At 42.5% G+C, this 20,165-nt stretch overlaps 1 protein-coding gene across 2 annotated transcripts; it reads right to left on the bottom strand.

Moving 5' to 3' along the window:
- Window positions 1-1,551: 1,551 nt before the first annotated feature.
- On the bottom strand, window positions 1,552-19,670 carry LOC139331335 (protocadherin-10-like). 2 transcript variants are annotated; one of them, XM_070962764.1, is made up of 5 exons: window positions 16,578-19,670; window positions 15,894-15,952; window positions 15,546-15,652; window positions 6,487-6,644; window positions 1,552-3,413 (listed from the first exon to the last, which is right to left on the bottom strand). In XM_070962764.1, exons 1-5 carry the CDS (start codon window positions 19,089-19,091, stop codon window positions 3,360-3,362), a joined length of 2,892 nt encoding a protein of 963 aa, XP_070818865.1. In that variant the 5' UTR covers window positions 19,092-19,670; the 3' UTR covers window positions 1,552-3,359. The 2 variants fall into 2 exon arrangements, with proteins under 2 accessions (XP_070818865.1, XP_070818866.1); XM_070962765.1 differs by having other exon boundaries at window positions 16,743-19,667.
- Between the last annotated feature and the right edge of the window lie 495 nt (window positions 19,671-20,165).

Below are 20,165 nucleotides of genomic sequence, written 5' to 3'. Positions count from 1 at the left end.
TCAAATCCTCCCATTTGTTTGGGGAATTGTAAGTCTCTCTTTTTTTGTTCTTAAATTATCTTTCATTACACTCTATTGGTTTTTCTCATTTGGAGCCTGGTGTGCATTAACACACATGGAAATTAAAACTTTTTGGTTTGTGACAGAGATTAACGTCGAGTGGAGGTCAAACAGAATAGCTTCCATTTAACAAGAAAATAGATATGATTATACTGGACTTGCTCTCCATTAAACTTTTGTCCTCACTCTAAATGGTGCTGCTTTGATAGCTCTGCACTCATTACACAGCAACAAAGGGGCCTGGGCTAGCAGTTCGCACTGCAGCACTATTTGTCATCCTATATTTAACATCAGAATGGGAATCTGAAGCCAAAAAAAGAAAAGATGAGAAATTTCATCAGTGCTATTTACTCCTCCTCCATGCTTGCTCTAATATTTTTAGTGTCAACCAACACAGGCTTTTGTCAGCATCGGATCAACAAATTGATGAACATTCAACATGTTCTAGAAGATTAAACAGGACTACAGATGGTTTAGCCTGTGCATCTGAACTCTACTGCATTACTGGTTTGTCACCATCTGTAGATACCATAATCTACCTTGGATTACAGCTGCAACATCTACCTCAGACAGAAAAAAAGAAATAAACAAAAATACAAGATGTCCTAAATCTACTTGGCTGTAGTAAAAAGGACCAGTGGATTAGTGGATGTGTGTTGACACGACAGAGGAGGCAGTGAAGGACGATACAGATGATTTCTTTCTTGATTTGTAATTCAATATACTGAACATATTGAGGTCATGTTCGCCCATTATCATGTTTTGGGGAGGTAATCACAAGTGTTCATTTCAAGCTCAGATTAGTCTGCTGGAAAGCTTTAATCATTTATCTCAATCAGTACACTCTGGTGGCACTCATGGAGAGAATTAAGTGTTTTTATTTGCATGACTTGACTGCTCCAAATAAAATATGAATTTGTAAAAGGTTTACAGTGTTGAAAACCTCTGTCGTATAACCCAAATGACGAGTCTGGCCTTAATAAATGTGGTCTAATAAAATATATCATCTGGCAAAGGGCCAGAGCTTCACCCAGCACCAAAACTAATTTCTCATGCGCATAATCTGTACCAAAACTGTACACATTGCTGTACAAATTCCATTATGCAGAGTTAATAAGAGTGACCGTGTACTTTACTGAGGACATTCATTGTTACAGGAGGATGAATACACCATAACCACTCAGTGATGTAAAAGAAAAAAAAGCATGACCTCATGTGGCAGGCATGTGTTTTTCACATTACAAAATTGTTTCTCAGGATGCTGAGATTCTGAGTTTTAAACCCTGAATCAGTGATGAGGTAGTGAAATGGAAATATATTTATGATAGTGACTCAATACAATAAATACCTAAACACAGGATTAAAATACTGCTTACATGTTACTGCATTAGTAATAAGTTATAGCTTTACATTTTGCACTTTTATTTATGCAAAATATTGAATGCTGAAACATTTCCATGAATACAGTATGTCTGCATACATCTTCAGCCACTGTTTCTTTTCTTTTTTTTTTTTAATCAGCTGTGGCTGAGTTGATCTATGGTCTACTAAATACAGTACATCAACAATGCATTACATTTTGTGATCTTGTGTGCTCTTCTGAAAACTATGTCATCACAGCAGGAGCGTGAATCTGATATGTTGTAAATTGTAAAAATGTGCATTGTGAATTTAAAAATGGTAATGATAGTCAGTAATGCAAGACCTGCTTTATATCTATTGTACTTCATGCAACTTCCCTGACAAGTTTGCGATTAATCAAATGATCTAAAAGCAGCACACAGTGAACTAGATGCTTTTGGAGTCTGTGGAGGACTAGGGGGGTTTCTGGTTTTGTTCTAGGATATAAAGCCCTGGCTGAGGAGAAATAAACAAAGGAAGCAGTGAATTCCTTAAATCATGTCACTTCAAGTCTGACTTTTTCTTGCACTTTTGAAAAATAAGTAAAAATAAAAGCACACAAGACCGTCATTTTCACCATTTTTCAGTTTATTGTTGGCATATTGGTGTGTAATGTGTGTATTCTGGATCCCACTACATTGTGTACAACACCCTTTGTATTTGGCCATGTTTTTGCTCTGTTTCTTTATAAATTGACCCTTAAGGTTTTGGTTACAATGACACAAAATTACCATGGATTTCAATCTAAATGATCTCATTTTTATTAATAGACATGATCTTTATCAATATCCAAATGTGGAAAAAATAATTAAATAATGTTAAATAATGGCAACGTGAGTTTTACATCTGCTAAGGCTGTTCTGTCTCTATTAATGTCTCCCACTGAGAAAAACAGAAAGCCTTCCACAGGGGCACTTAAACAAGAGTCAAACCTCTGAATCAGAATGTGGAACCCAGCAAATGGATAGCACGCCTTCAGAACAATTAGATAGATAGAATTATATATAGTTTTATATTCAGCTTGAAACTTTTTAAATGATTACAGTAAACACTTCTCACACATGATAGAAACTACTTGATGTCTCAGAATCAGAAAAGTGTAGGCCAAACACTGCCCAAGCCCACAATAAGGTGAACAGACCGAACCCCCCCAAAAAGAACAAAAAATAAAAAGAACTCAGAATTAAAAAATAAAAACATAAATAAAAAAATATCTTGCCCACAGTCTTTTCTTACAAATTTTAAAGTAGATAGGAATAGAGACACCTGACCACACAAACAAAATAGAAAAATCTAAAACTGTGGTATTGCATTTTGAAATGCACAAAGATTCTCCTGTACAATTTGGCATCTGTCTGCGAGTACAAACACCTAAAGGGCTCAGTGGTGGTTTCTCTGGGTGGTTCTTATCTCGATTTGTCTTTCAATACACACATACAGTCCTCATCTGGTTTTATTTTCCTCAAAGTTGTATACATCAGTGCTGTAAACAGGCACACACAGATTGGAAAAGGACAGAGAGATCAGTGTCCATTTTTATCTCTCTGTCATCAATGTCCTCCCTCCTCCTCTGTTAGATTCTCAGTCCTGCTGAGACAACTGGGTCCTTCTGATAAGGCTATCTACCTGCTTGCACCCATCCATCCCAACCCCCCTCCCCCATATCAGTCCTCTCCTAATCCCAAGAGTGGAGTGCCTCCAAAGCCCGCCGTGCTCCAAGGAATTCCAGAAAGAAAGAAACTGTTAGTTCCTTAATTGGGTGATCCCTCATTTTGTGTGAGTGTTTCTTTCTTACTTTTTTGGGGGGTGAGTAGGGATGTGGTTAGGGAGGGCTATATAAGTTGACAACTTGATGTTTGTTTTTATAGCCTTGGCCGTCGAGGAGTGATTGTGCAAAGTCACGCGGTCTCCGGTATATCCACGCGAAAGGAGCTAGCAAACCCTTTTCCTCGCTGCAAGAAGCAGAGAAAAAAAGCCTGGTTAGCTGTGAGTGTGAGTGTGTGTGTATGTGTGTATGTGTGTGTGTGTGTGTGTGTGTGTGTGTGTGTGTGAGTGTGTGTGTGTGTGTGTGTGTGTGTGTTTGTGTGTGTGTGTGTGTAGGGTGTGTCAGTTTGTCTGAGAGGGATGACAGAAAACAGAAAAGAATTTAAAATGCCACTCAAATAGCCTCATTCACACAGAATTAGAGGGTTCACACATGCACAATATGGGGTAGGAAGTCTCACATCCCTCAGCTGTGCAATTTCAATTCACTCATGGATAATCTGATAATATATGTCTGTGTGTGTGTGTGTGTGTGTGTGTGTGTGTGTGTGTGTGTGTGTGTGTGTGCGTGTGTGCTTGGGTGCGTGCATGTGTGTGTAATGGGGGGGTTATGGGAACAGTGGAGGAGGTGAGCTGGTGAATATTGCATGGCCAATTTATTTAGGACAACAACAAGGCTAGAGCTGAACCCCCCCCCCCCCCCCCAACTCCATGTTGTCTGAGGCCTGCACCTCCTGGGACAAAAGAGTCTGTGTATCACTGACTGACTAGATCAGATTAGGGAGCTTCAGCCTCTTGGAATCATCATTCTATCCCTTCCTCCTCTTACCACTCCTCTCCCCACTTCCCCACCCAGCCTTCTATCTGACTGTTGTTCCCACTTTGCCATTATCCACCCCTCATTGCTGCCCCCACACTCATTACCATAAGGCCCACATTGATCTACTTTGAAAGAGGAATGAGTGGCTGTGTTCATGGGAAAAGCAGTGATATCAGGGGCCCTCCACATCAAGTGCTGCATCGTAAGCACATAATAAGCACATCGATGGTAACTATTAGAACCAGAGCAGTATACAAATTGAAGGCTGACAAGTGTAAAGGGGAAAACACAGAAATGATGATAATCTGAAACTTGTTTAATGGTTGCTGCTTGATGTTTGGTTGCACGAGAAGTTTATCAAATTTACATGATAGGTATTTTTTATACCATGTTTAAACCCTTCCATTTTTATATTCCATTAGATAGTGTTGATATATTCTTGTCAGTGAACAACATAGCCCTTTAAAACACACTGTTATACGTTGTTGATGTTTCTTTTAATTTTTTTCTGTTTTAATTACTGATGTTTTATTTTATATTTCCTCATCTTATACTGTTGAATTACATTTCTGCTCTAATAACCTCAAACCCTTAATCAATATCATGTTCATATTCCGTAAGTTACATAAAGTTGATTTCAAGTATCATATCGGAACCCCTTAAAAACTCATAAAAACTTTTCAGTTTCAGCTTCTGTTAATCTTAAATTCAGTTAGATAATTTTGGCATATGATTGCTCTTAAGCGACACCATCTTCTGTTCCCACGACTGTTATACTTGAATGATGTTTTTATTTTTATTCTTTACTGTTTTAATCGCTGGTTCTTTATTCTACAAGGACTGATCTTAGTCTGTTGAAATACATTATGGCTGTAATTCCTCATTGTAATCAATATAATCTTATGACCTTGGAATGCCCTGCATTTAACTCGAAGTTAACTTAAACTTGAGAGCATTCTCTATGAGGACACTGCCAGCACACACTGTACGAGAACACTCTTTTAAAGAGTCAGAAATTCTAATGTGAGCACTTTGTAGGCTGCTCAATATGATGTTTTGATCCAGAATTAAAAATATATATATATATATATATATATACAGCAAATGAATAAAACATTAATTTAAAAAAAATCCTGCTGTTCCCAACAGCATGCTGTAGTTTTAAATGATGACAGTGAGGAAGCAATGGTGCTCTGACAGTTTGACAATTGCAGCTTGCTGTGTTGGATGATGAGAGAGGGGACCTCTTCAGGCACTGCTTGACAAAAATTACAATTAAGCATTATCACCAAACTGCAGTGATTGAGGATGTATCTCTTTGTGGCCTTTGAATAAGAGTATAGAAACAGTAATTCCTTGGGGAATTCGCCTTTTCCCTTGTTTTTTTTTACTCCACAATTATATAAAACTGTTTTTTTGATCCTCGCTCCAACACGTTGACATCCACCGAATGAGAATGAGCTCACTGCTCTTCTTCACTGGTTGAAAGCAGTTTTCATTGCAGAGGACCATTTCTCTTATATTACAGTAGTCATTTTCCATTATGAGACAGTGCTTCCTTAATGCTACCATCTCCACCCACATCAAAGAAACCTTTTAGATCACAATCGCTTTTGGCATGTTTAATTTGGAAAGGCCCACAAGCCAGTTAGTGCTGGAGGTTTGCATGTGTGTGTCTGTGTCTGTGTGTCTGTGTGCTTGTGTACTTGTACTTGGTACATAGTGAAGACCAGAGCACGTCTTTAACCAGCAGACTGAGGGCATTAGTGGAAAGTGAGGACATTTTGGCCAGTCCTCACAACTTCAAAAGGTTTGAGGGTTGAGACTTGGTTTTAAGGGGTTAGAATTAGGCTTAGGTTAGGTTAAGATAAGGGTAAGAGTTAGGCATTTAGTTGTGAGGGTTAATGTTAGGGTAAGGAGCTGAGGAATGCATTATGTCAGTGAGGGTCCTCACAAGTATAGAAGGATGAACTGAAATGGTAGGTGAGCGAAGATATGATCATCAGAGTCAGAGATAATGGAGATGCTTGAGGAAGAGGAAAGAGTTAAACACTCTGACAAGAGGGCTGACAGAATAGGGGTCAGACCTGAAATGAATTTCACGCTTTCTTCTGCCAGCCAATCCAGGGAGAAAATTTAATTTGGAATGTTTTCTTTTTCATTTAATTCAATCACCAGATCAGAGCGCAGGGTGGGCACTTAGGCCAGAGTAAAACACAATACTCACTTACATAAGATGGGTTATAAGGTGCTCTGGAGCAAGGCAGAAATGATTCCAACTCTTTCCTATCTAGGGAGCCCTGGTGATAGCTGAGGTGATGATTTTTGAGAAAGTAGTGGTGATGGTTTTGGTGATGGTGAAGGTGTTGATGACTGAGAGGCATCTCCTTGCCAAAGGTGGACAATGACTTGTCAGCAGTTTGCTCAGGGCTTTCAAATACCTCTGTGTCCGGGACTGAGTCCATGCCGGGCACATGGAGGTTGCTGCGGTAGTCTGGGCCCTGGCGCCCCTCGGAGGCCACAAAGCTTGGCATCCAGCAGCGATCAGAGTGTCCAAGGGCCTTACACTCCTCTGTGCAATTAGAGAACAGATCTGCACCTGTAGAGGAGAGAAGAAGGTTTGGGAGGGTGGGGAAAAGTCTTCACCAAGACAAACAGGAAACATGATACCTGCGCCACATGCACACAATTGCTTAAGACTTGGGCTTTGTCGTTCAATATCGTTAAGATCAATGACAACTGTGCAATCGCACATACACATCTATCTATCTATCTATCTATCTATCTATCTATCTATCTATCTATCTATCTATCTATCTATCTATCTATCTATCTGTGTGTGTGTGTGTGTGTGTGTGTGTGTGTGTGTGTGTGTGTGTGTGTGTGTGTGTGTGTGAGAGAGACATTTTGTCTTAATTGGTGTATGAATTCTTGAGTTTTGTGTTTTGTGGAGTCACAGTAACCGTTGACCTTTGACCACCAAATGCGAATCAGTTCATCTTTGAGTCTAAGTGGAAGTTATACATATATTTATATATATGCATATACATAAATTTATATTAAGATTAAGAATTCCTTTATTCGTCACAATTTTTTACACACAACATGCAGAGTTGAGGGGGAAACTGTACATGCCATGCATTTTGTGAAATTTAACCCATCCTGGTCGCCCTTCCTCCGCGGCAGACCAGGAGCGGTGGGCCGCCAGTCAACTAGCGCCTGGGGACGCTTTTAGTGGGGGTATTTTTATGGAGGATACCCAGTGGTGTAGCCTACGTGATACGCATGTATACGCCGTTTACCCACTGGAAAAGGTCAGTGATTTGCATATACCCAGTGGTTTTGTCTGCGTGATACACCGGTATATGCCCTATACTTGCTAGAATTTTTTTTCCATATATCCATTTGATGTGCAAGCATACGCAACAACATCATTTTGTAAAAACTTTCACATGCTGATTAATTCATTATATTAACCCAATCTGTGTTCACATGACTTTTGGACCTCTAAGACTTTTGCCGCCCCTAACGGCAACAGCAACACAATTCTTTAGCGGGCATTCTCCGCAGTATTGCATAAAGGAGAAAATCAGCGAGGGAATTACAAAGAGATGAAACGAAAACAACGCCAGACGACACTTTTTCCAGTGTTTTCTGAAGCGTGCCACTGAAACCACAGCCACTTTAGGTGCAGCTTCAGCAGAAGAGGTTGGAGAAAAAAACAAAACAGCCAGATGAGGATTAAGCGGAAGCTTCTCTAGAAACCCTGGAGAAGGAGCCCGACGCTAACACAATGCCAACCGCTAAGTGAAATTAGCATAGCGGGGGTTGTTGGTATATTTAAATATGTTGTAGCGTCCCTCGGTACATAAACCACTACCATCAAATGGTTTCTCGATGCTTTATTCGTGAACAACCATGCTTCTGTGGGCCGTAGCCAACACCAAAACAAGCAAACTCAGCTGACCAACTTTTAGGTCAGCTCTTTCACTGGCTTACACACTCAGAACATCCCCAGTTCCCGCCCACCTCCAAACAACCCATTGTCATGGGAACGATAATGACTGACAGGCTTCTCAGCCCCTAAGTGTTTGTCACGTTCATGAACACCAGGGAAATCACAGAACTATGAACGGTTATACAAAATCTAAAAAAAAAAGTGATAACAGAGACTCTCTGTGTGTGTGTGTGTGTGTGTGTGTGTGTGTGTGTGTGTGTGTGTGTGTGTGTGTGTGTGTGTGTGTGAATATAATGATAGAACATAATGTTCATATCTCCTTGATGAGACAGGTGAGAGTTCCTGGCTGGCTTTGTGGAGTGAAAGTCAGGCTAGGGAATTTAAGAGCAGGCATCCCTCATTTTATTCATGTACTAAAAAAACATCTGAATCTGAATCACATTCACTATGCAATGGTAATAATAATGCATAGCCTACAGTATACATTGAGAGCATTCTGAAAGCCTGGTTATGTTATCAACATGTTAGGAGGCAGCATCAGACACAAGGTCATGATGGTGCTTATGAGGTGTTGCTCCAAGATGGTTGTTGATGCATTGTTCTGGAATGGATGAGTATGAGTATACACAGTATACTCACTCCAAAAAACAAACAAAAAAAGACTACACCACTGAGGATACCCCACGTGAACATGGGGAGAACATGCAAACTCCACACAGAAAGGCCCTTATTTTTCCTCGAGCAGCAGGCACCAAGGGCATGGTGGAGAACACACCCCCAGCACCAACCAGGACCAGGGACCTTCTAGCTGTGAGGCGACAGTGTTACCACCGAGCCACTGTGCTACCCGGTGTACATGTATATACATAAATGCGATGAACTGACTATAAATGTGTCTGTTTGTGTGTGTGTGTGTGTGTGTGTGTGTGTGCTCCTGACTGCACCTAGGTCGCTCACTGTCCCCCAGATTAGAACATGTTGATCTATACTGGGCAGAATGTGCCCTGATGTGTCTCCTTCTCCAGTGAGTATTTTTAACTTTGAGACGTCATTTTGCTCTTTGAAATCGGAGGTGAATTTATTAAAGTGAATGTTCTTTATTTCATTGAACATTTTCAGGTATTTTCATTTACTATTTAAGGTACTACACATCTTGCTGAAAAAACATGAAATTTTTATCTCCAGATTTTTACTTGTAATGGAGTATTTTTACAATGTACTATTGGTACTTTCACAGTTTTTAACTACTTTTTCAAAGCAATAAAAATATCATTTTTAAATGTGGAGCAACATCTTTTAGTAAATAGGAAAGGATCTTAAAACAACATCATTGCGAAAAACAATATCACGAATGCTGCATCAGGACATAATATGAACTCTCTTCTGTAGAAAGGGGTAATAGAGTATAAGAACAGGGTGATGTCCCATCAAAACGCTTAAACACATCCCCGTTCTAAACGATTTAAAAGCACGAAAAAAAAAAATAGACATGTATAAATAAACAGGAGCCACTCAGTGAGAGGGATTATGAAAGGTAAATGATTTTAGATTTACTGAAGTCATTAAGGTGTAAAACTTTTATTATTTATTATTTGATTTTGTCATATTTTGTTTGTTCAACCATTTTATAGTTTTTGTAAATTTTATTTCCAGACGTGTACATCTAAATTCTGTTTCAAGTTTTTAATTGCAGAATGTTAAAATTCCCAGTGTCCTGGGTAAAATACTAAAGGCGTGACCTGATGGCGGCTAAGGCCCTGGTCCCAAGACGGACAGACAGATTGCCAGTGCTTTCAAATATATCTTCAATCAAAGTATCACAGGTCACTGGATGTTTGTCATGGCTGGGTATTTGCACCATCATGCATCTGGAAAAAATGTGTATGACTCAGCGATGTTTTTGTGTGGGTGCATTCTTTAAAGTTATTGCTAGTAAACTACCCATGCTCCCTTTAGCCTGGATATTAGATAAATCCACCTACAAACTCAGTGGTATTGGATTACCCATCCTGACCCTGTCCCGGGCCCTTAGTCTCACTTCCTTTACAAAACCTAATGTCCTCCATTAAAGGCTGGTACATTTGTAAACCAGTCTGAGCTTGTTCTCTTTCACGTGCAGTAATTATTTGTGAAGGTTTTTAATGGCTAGAGTTCTCAGTGAGGAAATCACCTTTTGTCAGAGAGCAAAGCGGAACAGCGTTAGTAGGAATGTTTGCTGTTCAGTGCAGCTTTTTAGGCCGAGTGTAAGCCTTAAGCTAAATTCTGTTTTCATTGCCCCATATGTTTTTTGCAGTTGGGCCTAGATCTTGTGTTTGCATGTATTTTGAAACCTAAATCCCCTTGTTCTGTATGTGTGTCTGAGTTGCTGTTTGGGGCTACAATCTGAACTGTCCAGCTATGGCTATCTGCTGCTAATCCCTCTGAATACAGACTGATTAGGCTAAGACTGCTGCCATCCCAGTTAGCACAGTGTGTGTGTGTGCGCGCGTATTTTGTTGTGTGTCTGCACCAGTCAGCAAAGGGGGAATTTGCTTTGTTACAAAGCGGATTAATTTGGCTTGCCGTCACTAACAGCTTGGAAAAGTGCCCAGTCTCCTAACGAGAGGGTTATTAAATATTAACCAACATGCCATAAATACACCATCACATTACATTTTAATATGGCCTCTTACACAGGAAGAAACAACATACTGTACTGCTTGATGGAGGTGCAACCAGAATGCATACTGCTCGCTGACATACAGCACTGTATCAGTGTACCTGGACATGCATGGAGCACTGCATTGTGGGCAGCAAGAAAACATGGAAGGAGGACACAGAGCTCTGCTTCCATTACAAAATGGATGCTGTGTTAATACTTAAAATGGGAATGGGAAATGTGACATTTAGACTCTGTCAGAGAGATAAGACTCATGCACACACACGCACACATACAGAGAGCGAGGAAGAAAGACAGAGGGATGGGGAGAGTAATTTAAGCCACGAAGCTGGATCAAGACATCTTGATATTTTTTGACATTTTGGCCAAATTAGATGTTCCCCTGGCACATTAGACAGTCCATCAAATCCTGAGGACAAAAACAATTCAGCTCTACAACTGAACCCTTTGCCCCACACACACACACACACACACACACACACACACACACACACACACACACACACACACACAGAGCCTGAACTGTGCTTAAAATGTGAACAAAGGTTGTGGGTAATGCCCTTAACGCTCCACTACAATTTTCTCAGAGCAAACAGTCAGTTTAGACTGGCTGCAGAGTACAGTATCTGCTCTCCACTTCAACATGGGATGAAAAAGAACTGTGTCAACATGTCTCGTACTTAGCCAAAAACAAGCAGAGAGGCCAACAAGTAGACAGAGGGAGGGGAGGGTAATGCGATCTTGATGAGCGCTGACCCTCGTTACTACTGATGCTTCATCTCATTTTATGATTCTGCACAGCGCTCGCACAGGGCAAACATAAAGTCTCGATAATAACCTTCATTTGGTAATTGGTATGCAGAGGTCTGAAAAATGAATTACTGATCAGCGAGCTGTTACCACGGTGATAACGTGAACTGCAGGCCTAAGAAGGAATTCATCATAGAAGTGGGAGTGGAGTTGGGGTAGCGGATGGAGGGGAGGAAAGAAAAGTGGCTAAGTGCCTTGACTCAATCTTCTCCAAGTGCATGACATTGGCTGTATTGAAAGCGTCAGAAAAGCTTATAGGTGGACCTTGACAAAAACGGACAGATCCACGTGGAAATCCTCGGCGACGTCCCGTTCAAATTAAAATCCTCCTTTAGGAATTATTTCACCATAGTGACCGACGGGCCATTTGTCGGTGACAAACGGCCGTTTGTTTGCCGTTGTTTGCCGTTTGTTTTTCACTTTGACAAAACAAAAAAAAAATTTGTTTTGTCAAAATACTATTTCAAAGGTCAAGAGTTTGACACTCAAAAGTTTTTGCAAAAAGGATGTCCATATGTTGAGTTGAAATTAGTTGATTTTAGTCAGTGCTTTGATAATCACAAAAAAAACTGACAGTTTTTAGAACTGATCAATCACTGAAATAATTTTTTAAGTAAATTTAGCTGGTTGCAGTTCCTGCTATGTGAGGATTAGCTGCTTTTTCTTTCACTTAATGAAGTACTATACTTAAAGCAAGTACATTTTGGAACAACTTTACTCAAGTATTTCAATTATATGCCAGTTATGCTTTTACTGCACTACATTTCATTGGTAAATATTGCACTTCTTACTCCAGTATAATTATTTGACGACACTGAGATGTTATATACTGTATGAAACATATGAAGGTTTTTAAAAAACATTGTGCTCTGTTACAGATTAAGGTTAAAATCAATTCCACTTCGACTAGCATTAAAATGATGAAAATGCTGCTTATATGGGATGCATATATAATTTGGGCTGTGGCACTTTGTGAGGCACATTTGTCACTGTCTTGAACATTATTCTGTACAGTAGCATAGCAGACCTGAGACACTGTTAACAAGTAAAATGGAAGATTTTTACATTTTCTGAGGTAGTACATTCTAAACAATTTACTACCATATGTTGAATAGTAGTAGCAGTTGTACTGGTTAGATTGGTAGGTGTGATAAAAATAAAAGTGTAGTACTAATGTTAATATAATATTTCTGTATTTCTCATCTTTTTTAATGTAACTAAAACATGCAGTTACACTGAAATTATGGTGCCTTCACATAATCTCTGCTGTCACTGCACACATATCTCCAAACTGCAGTGTGTAATGTCATATAGTGCGCACTATTTGTTCATTTGAATCCTGCTTTTGACCTTTATTGCAAATCCTCCACTCTCTGTCCCTCTGTCTTTCTCTCTCTCTCTTCACCAAAGACCCTGCTCTGAAAATAAAGTGTTTTTTTCCTAAATTAGGCCCAAATTTAGTCCAAATGGGTAGGAATTGATGAAAAAAAAGACACGTTGGCATGGTTATACTCGCAGTGCTTGTATAGATAGATAGATAGATAGATAGATAGATAGATAGATAGATAGATAGATAGATAGATAGATAGATAGATAGATAGATGCATTTCACCCTGTAATGGTGATGTATGGACTCTATTTGACTGTGCTTCCTTGAGGAAACCATGCTCACAGCCTGAAGCAGCAGAAAATGTTGGCACGACAACACAGCCAGCAACAGAAATGAAGACCCCTGTCAAAGCTGAGAGAAAAGGCTAACACGCCAATGTGATGGATGACATGGAAATATGTTTATTTAACATTAGCATTTATGATACACTGACACGTTTTGAGCGTGCTTGCTGCTGACAAACTCAATTAGCACTCACGCCTGTGTTCTTCTATCAGCATTGTGAGAGCAGAATTGCGAGACACTAAGCCACGCTATCAATTATCCTAATCAAACAAACACTTAATGCGCAGCAAATAATCTGTTTAAAGGCACTAAGCTGGCCGATAACTCTGCAACAAAGCAACTGTATCCAATTTGCTATGCCAAGGTTACTCAAAGTCAGCAGTGAAGTTCTGCTGGGCCTGCCACTGCATCACAACTGGTCATACAACATAAACAGGCAGGGATGGAACTGCCAACACACTCGAAACTGCACATAAAGCATCTGGTTGGCTCTGTCCTGATTGGAAATAAAAACATCTTTGCAGTGCCGAGTATCAAGAACTGTCAAGTCAGAGTCAGAATCTTGTTTCAAGGTTTGATTTCCATGGGCAACTGGCTTGAGCAAAAGCCCGACTGTGGCAACTAGTATGCGGCAACTTGATTGATATAACTTGAAATAGAAAAGGATTTAAGGACAACTCAAGCATTATTAGCTAATATTATCATTGTCTCCGATACAGACATATAGTTAATACCTTAAGATTTTTTATATCAGTTGATATTATGCTCACAAGGTGCAATTTCTTGTAGGACTTTACATTTAATCCACTTGTAACCAAATCAAGTTGAGGGACATGGGACCTGCTATGCAGCCATTTGCCAGGTTCTATATGGTTTTCTTTTAGCAGAGTCATTTCATTTAGTTCTTGTACAGCTGCTTATGTTTAGACAACATCTAACATTTGGCAGCTTTATTTTGTTAAATGGTGAAGAGTTTATGTTCCTCGAAGTAAGGCATCTAAAGAAAAAAAATGTCAATTTGGTGTTGACATCACTCAGATCTAAATTTCAAATCATACCCAGCCCTACTTGTATAAAAGAGTGCGACTATTGCTAATAGAATATGAACTCTGGTTGGCAGCGTTCACATGAAATGCTAAAGTACTTGAAATTGGACAACTCCATATAAAGCAGCCAGCTTACTCAGTCCTGATAAGGGGTTAAAACATTCAACTGTGGTGAGGAAGAAAAAGCTGAGGTAGTTGTGAAGGTCTAACACTGAGCTTATTAGAGCTAAAACAGGGGCTGTGGTGGCAAAGAGGGGTGTTCAGCTCTGTGTGCTTCTGTTTACTGAGATCTGTGTAACCCATCTAGGCTTAGTGGAGTGACAGTGGAAGTGGCAGGCAAGATCTATTTAGCACGGTGAGGGGGCCCTGCTGTGGCTGACCAGACAAGATGACAGGCTCCGTCCACAGAGAGCCCGCACCAAAGAAAATCTTGCCGCTGAATGAAGACATAAAACCAGAATTCATAAGTCAGCGGGGCCCTATTGTATGAGCTCTGATGGGATCTGTTATGAAAGGAATATTAAAAAAGAAAAAAAAGGGACGAGCATGGAAGAATGTGGTCAGGGAGGAGGAGAGAAAAAAAGTAGGCAGGAAGTGCAGTCTGAGAGTTAATTGATTTAATGAACGAATGAATCGCCTGTTTTGTCTGCTACGGCCACAACCTATTTGGTCTGCTTCCTAGCATGAGTGAGGCCTCATCAAAAAGCCCATCACGTCTCATCAAGTGGTCTCCAGCACCAAGTGACCGAGCTCACAGGGAGCGGGCTCATCATTAACACTGCCACATATTTACAAACAACAGGGCCAAGGTTTGCTTTCTGCCTGCTGATATGAAATCATCATGTGTCAGAAAAGACTTGAAACAAATAGTAAGAGCCACATTCACATCAAGCGTGAGCAATTGGAGGTAGCTCTTAGGGAGAGGATTGTGTTACCAGCCATCCCAAGCTTTTTATTTTCTTAATTTTTTTTTAGGGATAACAGGAAATAAAATGTCACATAGAAAAATCAGAGCTGGTTGGCGGACACACTGAATGCCTCAGGTGATGCTGACTCTGTCCGTGTGTGATGTTCACCCTTATTAAAATGAGTTTTAATTTTTCCAACCTACACAAAGTGGAGGCTGGAACTGAGTGAGTACAGTCCAGATTTCAGCACTGTAGAGACGGCCAACAGTCTGGTCCTGGAGCCAGGTCCCACAGTAACCACATGCTAATCAGCAATGCCTATCCTAGTCTTATGGAAACCAGGGAACAATCGATTTTGCTCTAAATATGTAACTTTAAAAACCAAATAAACTCATAGTGAAAAAGAGTCAGTTCATGTATAGTTGCAGCAAAGCCAGTACTAACCAGAGGAATGGCCTCGGTTGGTGGCATCATGGTCGCTGTCTCCCTGCTCGCTGTCTCCGTGACCGCTGTCTTTGGAGCTGACTAGGTCTGCCTCCTGGAATGCTGAACTGAAATTAAAGAGAACATTAAATCAAAGCCTCATTTAGCATTTTGATGTTTTCATCTAACAGCAGTTGTGATTATTGCAGTGCCTTTCTAATCTTTCTGATCCCATCTCATCATCTAGAGCATTATCACATTAATGAGCGTTATCAATGAATGAAGTAGAAGCAATAAACAGTTTTATGACGTGGATGACACAGAGCATGCAGCAGAAAGCCTGCACTGACAATTTATTTCCTTATTTACCTGTTGACACGCCGCGGCCTGTCAACCAGGTAGCTGAGTTCAGCTCGCTGATGTTTCATCTGAAAGAGAGAAGGGTCAGTTTTCAGTGTGTCACTCAAGCACCTTATGTAACATTATTAGCATTGAAAAATGGCAAAAGAAAAAAGAATCACCCCCATCAAGCCAGAATCCAACCCACACAGTTCCAGGTTGATATTGGGTAGCATGAGCTGTGTTCAACCACTACATATGTCTCACATATTTGGCTCAATGTGAATGCTCCCAGGGACTGGGTCACAAATGCAAACACACAAAGGTGCACCCACAGCAACCAGCAGCCTCTGAGCCACCACACTTATGTTGTTACACACTTCTCTACTTCAGAAAAGATAACATATCAGCAACTTGGAGTCTAATAATTCTGTTTGTTTTAATGCCTTTCCTGGAAATAAATCAGATGATGTTGTGGCATATTTCGTGTGTTAGCAGTCATTAACATCATTTGTAGACATGACATGCCACTGAACTGCGGGGAAAAAAAGGGAGATGGTATAAAACATATTTGGAATGCGTCATGAAGAGATGTATTTCAATTTTATTATTTTGTCTGATGGGAGGACCTTTCTATGAATCAGGTTGTAGACATGCTAATGGACTCTCAATTCAATGGGGGGGTTAAACTGCAGGTATGAGAGGGACTCTTACCTCATTTGTTAAAATGCTGCCATTTGATATGATGTCAGGCTGCTGGTCTGTGTACCCTGTCACTATGGCCCCACACGAGTTGTGATCGGTGTCTGTGCTCCTAGACGGACTACGCGGCTTTAGGAACATGAGGTCGGTTTTGGCAGACTCTGGAGTCAGACATACCTGGTAGCAATAGTTCTGGTTTTGATGGAGGGAGCCGAAGCTCCCTGATTCCTCCACGGGGACTTGAGCCGTACCGGCCCCACTGACGTTACCAGTGCTTTGCACCAGCATGATGTCGGACTTGCTGAGCTTTTTCTTGCGGGCCCGGCCCTGCCGTGAGCAGCAGGTATTGCAGCCCAGGCAGCAGTCACTGGTCAGACAGGTGTAAATGTTGAGCTTTTTGTCCTTCTGGCAGCGCACAGCCAGTACGATCATGACCAGGAGGAAGATGAAGGAGACAGAACCCAGAGCGATGATGAGGATGAGTGTGAGGTCCAGGGTGGCGTCTTTGGCCTTGGCAATGCCTCCCCGGTCCCCGGTTCCACGGCCTTCAGTCACACTGTCCACCAGCATCACAAGAACACTGGCGCTGGAAGACAGCGGCGGCTGGCCATGGTCTCTAACCTCGATGAGCAGGTCATACAGCCGGTGGGGGTCTCGCTTAGCCGACACCCGCCTCGCCGTCCGGAGCTCACCTGTCCTCCAGTCCATCCTAAACATGCCATTCTCATTCCCCCTCTGGATGCTGTAGGATAGGCGCGCATTCTCACCGTCATCTGCGTCCATAGCCACAATGCGGGTCACCAAGTAGCCCGGCTCAGCTGAGCGAGGAAGGGGCTCCTTGGCTGTGCCATTCTTCCCCAGGGGGGCCAGCACCAGGGGGGGATTGTCATTCTGATCCACGATGATGACTTTGACTGTGGCGTTGGAGGAAAGCTCTGGGGTGCCTGCGTCTCTCGCCTGGACCATGAATGTGAAATCCTTCAGCTGCTCATAATCAAAGGACCTGAGTGCATACAGATAACCTGTCTCCTCATTGATGGACACATAAGTTTTGACTGACATACCCTGGATGTCACACTCTAATATGGAGTAACTAATGAGCGCATTCTGACCTATGTCCGGGTCCAGAGCGGTCACAGCATGAATGTACGCGCCTGGCACGTTATTCTCTGTCACATACACATCATATATGGGCTGCGTAAATGTGGGCGCGTTGTCATTCTCATCTGACACATGGACTCGAATGGACTTACTGGTGGCAAGAGAGGGCGCTCCTTTATCCCTCGCGACCACCGTCACGGAGTAGGAGTCCGCCTGCTCCCGGTTCAACGGCCCGTCGGTCACTATGGTGAAATAATTCCTAAAGGAGGATTTTAATTTGAACGGGACGTCGCCGAGGATTTCCACGTGGATCTGTCCGTTTTCCTCTGCGTCTCTATCCGTTACACTCAGCAGCGCGATGACGGTACCGGGAGCCGCCTTTTCGCTCACCGACTCGGTGACAGTGCTGAAGGTGATCTCCGGTGCATTGTCGTTCATGTCGGTGACTTTGACCAGCACTTTGCAGTGCGCTGGCACGGCGTTTGGCCCCAAATCCTTGGCCTGGACGAAGATCTGATAAAGACTGCTTTCTTCGAAATCCACCTCTCCGCGCACTTCGATGCGGCCGGTGCGTGGGTCTATGCTAAAGAGGTCCTTTACGCGGTTGGAGATGTGGTTGCTGAAAGAATAAACTATTTCCCCGTTTAAACCGTCGTCCATGTCGGTGGCGTTCAGCTGTATGACCAGCGTGCCTACCGGTGCGTTCTCGGAGAGGATCACCGTGTAGACGGGCTGTTCAAACACCGGCACGTTATCATTAGAGTCCAGTACTTTGACCACGAGCAGCGCGGTGCCAGTCCGGGGAGGCTGACCGCCGTCCACCGCGGTCAGCACATACCTGTGCGCCGCCTGCTGCTCCCGGTCTAGCGGCTTTTCCAGCACCAGCTCTGCGAACTTGTTTCCGTCCGTTTGGGTTTGCACGTCCAGATAAAAGTAGTTGTTAGTGGTGATATCATACGTGCGTAAAGCGTTAGAGCCCACGTCCGGATCGAATGCGCTCTCCAGGGGGAAACGGGTGCCCGGAGTGGCGCTTTCTGAGATCTCCACCGTGATGTCTGTCTCCGGGAAGCTGGGAGGGTTGTCATTAATGTCCACCACCTCGATTTCTACCCGAAACAGCTCCAGCGGGTTCTCCAAGAACACCTCCATGTTGAGCTGGCAGCTGGAACTCTGTTTGCAAATCTGCTCCCGATCAATTTTTTCGTTGACGAAAAGGACGCCATTCTCCAGGTTCACCTCCAGGTACGGTGTCCGAGAACTGGGCACCACCTGAAAGCGGCGGGAGGCCAGTTTGGTAAGGTCCAGCCCCAGGTCCTCAGCAATATTCCCCACCAAGGTACCATGATTCGCTTCCTCCGGCACAGAGTAGCGTATCTGAGAGAGCACTCTATCCGTGACGCACAGGACAATCAAAAGCACAATCATCGCCGGAAAAAAGTGCACTTAGGGGGGGAAGAAAAAAAAAAATTAAAGAAAAAAATAATAACGCGTATTATCCTCCGTTAATGGTCCAAAATGTCAATTCCCATCACGAATATGAGTCGGGAGGCAAAACTCTCCCAAATGCGTAAAGGTCTCAAAATGTAAACAAAAATGTATGAGGTGTCCGGAGTAACCTGCGAAACTAAAAGACAGACATGTTGAATTTTTAAGGGAGTTTCGTTGACTGTAGAGGCTTTTTTTTTTTGGGGGGGGGGGGGGGGGGGGGGGGGGTCTCTATTCTCGCTCCTCTGTCTTGTTTTTCAGACGCGTCCCGGAGACGCTACAGCGCACATTCCAATGAAGCGCAGTGCTGCTGGAGTGAAGAAACCAGTCTGGGAGGGAACAGGGTAAAAAGAACTCATAATCCATACAAGATAAAAGAAGACATACATGTTCTCTTCTGTGATGATGCCTAACGAGGCAATAAATTTCAGACTTGTCCTCTTTGTTTTTCTGGCTCTGTGTCTCTTCTTGGCATCCGGCTCCCTCGCTGCGGTCACCTCCACTCCGCTCTCTACTGACGCTGTTCACTCAGCTATTTGGTTTTTTCCCTGCATCGCGCCTCCCCCTCACAGCCCCCGCGGCACTAAATCGCGTTGAGAGCTCTCTTCTGATTGGTTGGCGGGGTTGCCCATCAACGTCTGCTCTGCCCATGTCTCCCTCACCGCTAGTCTCTCTCTCTACCTCCCCGAAGCTCGACCGGGACTCGCGCTTTTATATCCGACGCAAAAGAAAAGCGGGTTAGGGAACTACACGGCTGGACATTTGTAACTTTAATCCCTCAGCTGCCAAATCGTGATCACACTCCCCACCTGACCGTGATGTGCAGCGTGTCATCTCACCAACTCATGTGTGATTAGACCGAGTGGGGGACTTGTTGACGTGGTGGCAGGGTCTGTGTGAGCCTAAGGACAGGCTGGGCGAACGGGGTTAATGCATGCAAATGTTGTGATATGTATGCAGGGAATCTTTCGCCATTCATGTGGTGCTCTTAAGGATGTGCATTATAATTAGACC

The sequence above is a fragment of the Chaetodon trifascialis genome, chromosome 5 (assembly GCF_039877785.1).
Source record: "Chaetodon trifascialis isolate fChaTrf1 chromosome 5, fChaTrf1.hap1, whole genome shotgun sequence".
Classification (NCBI taxonomy): Eukaryota; Metazoa; Chordata; class Actinopteri; order Chaetodontiformes; family Chaetodontidae; genus Chaetodon; species Chaetodon trifascialis.
Note: the sequence above shows the minus strand (reverse complement) of the source record. Positions and strands in the feature narration are given on the sequence as shown.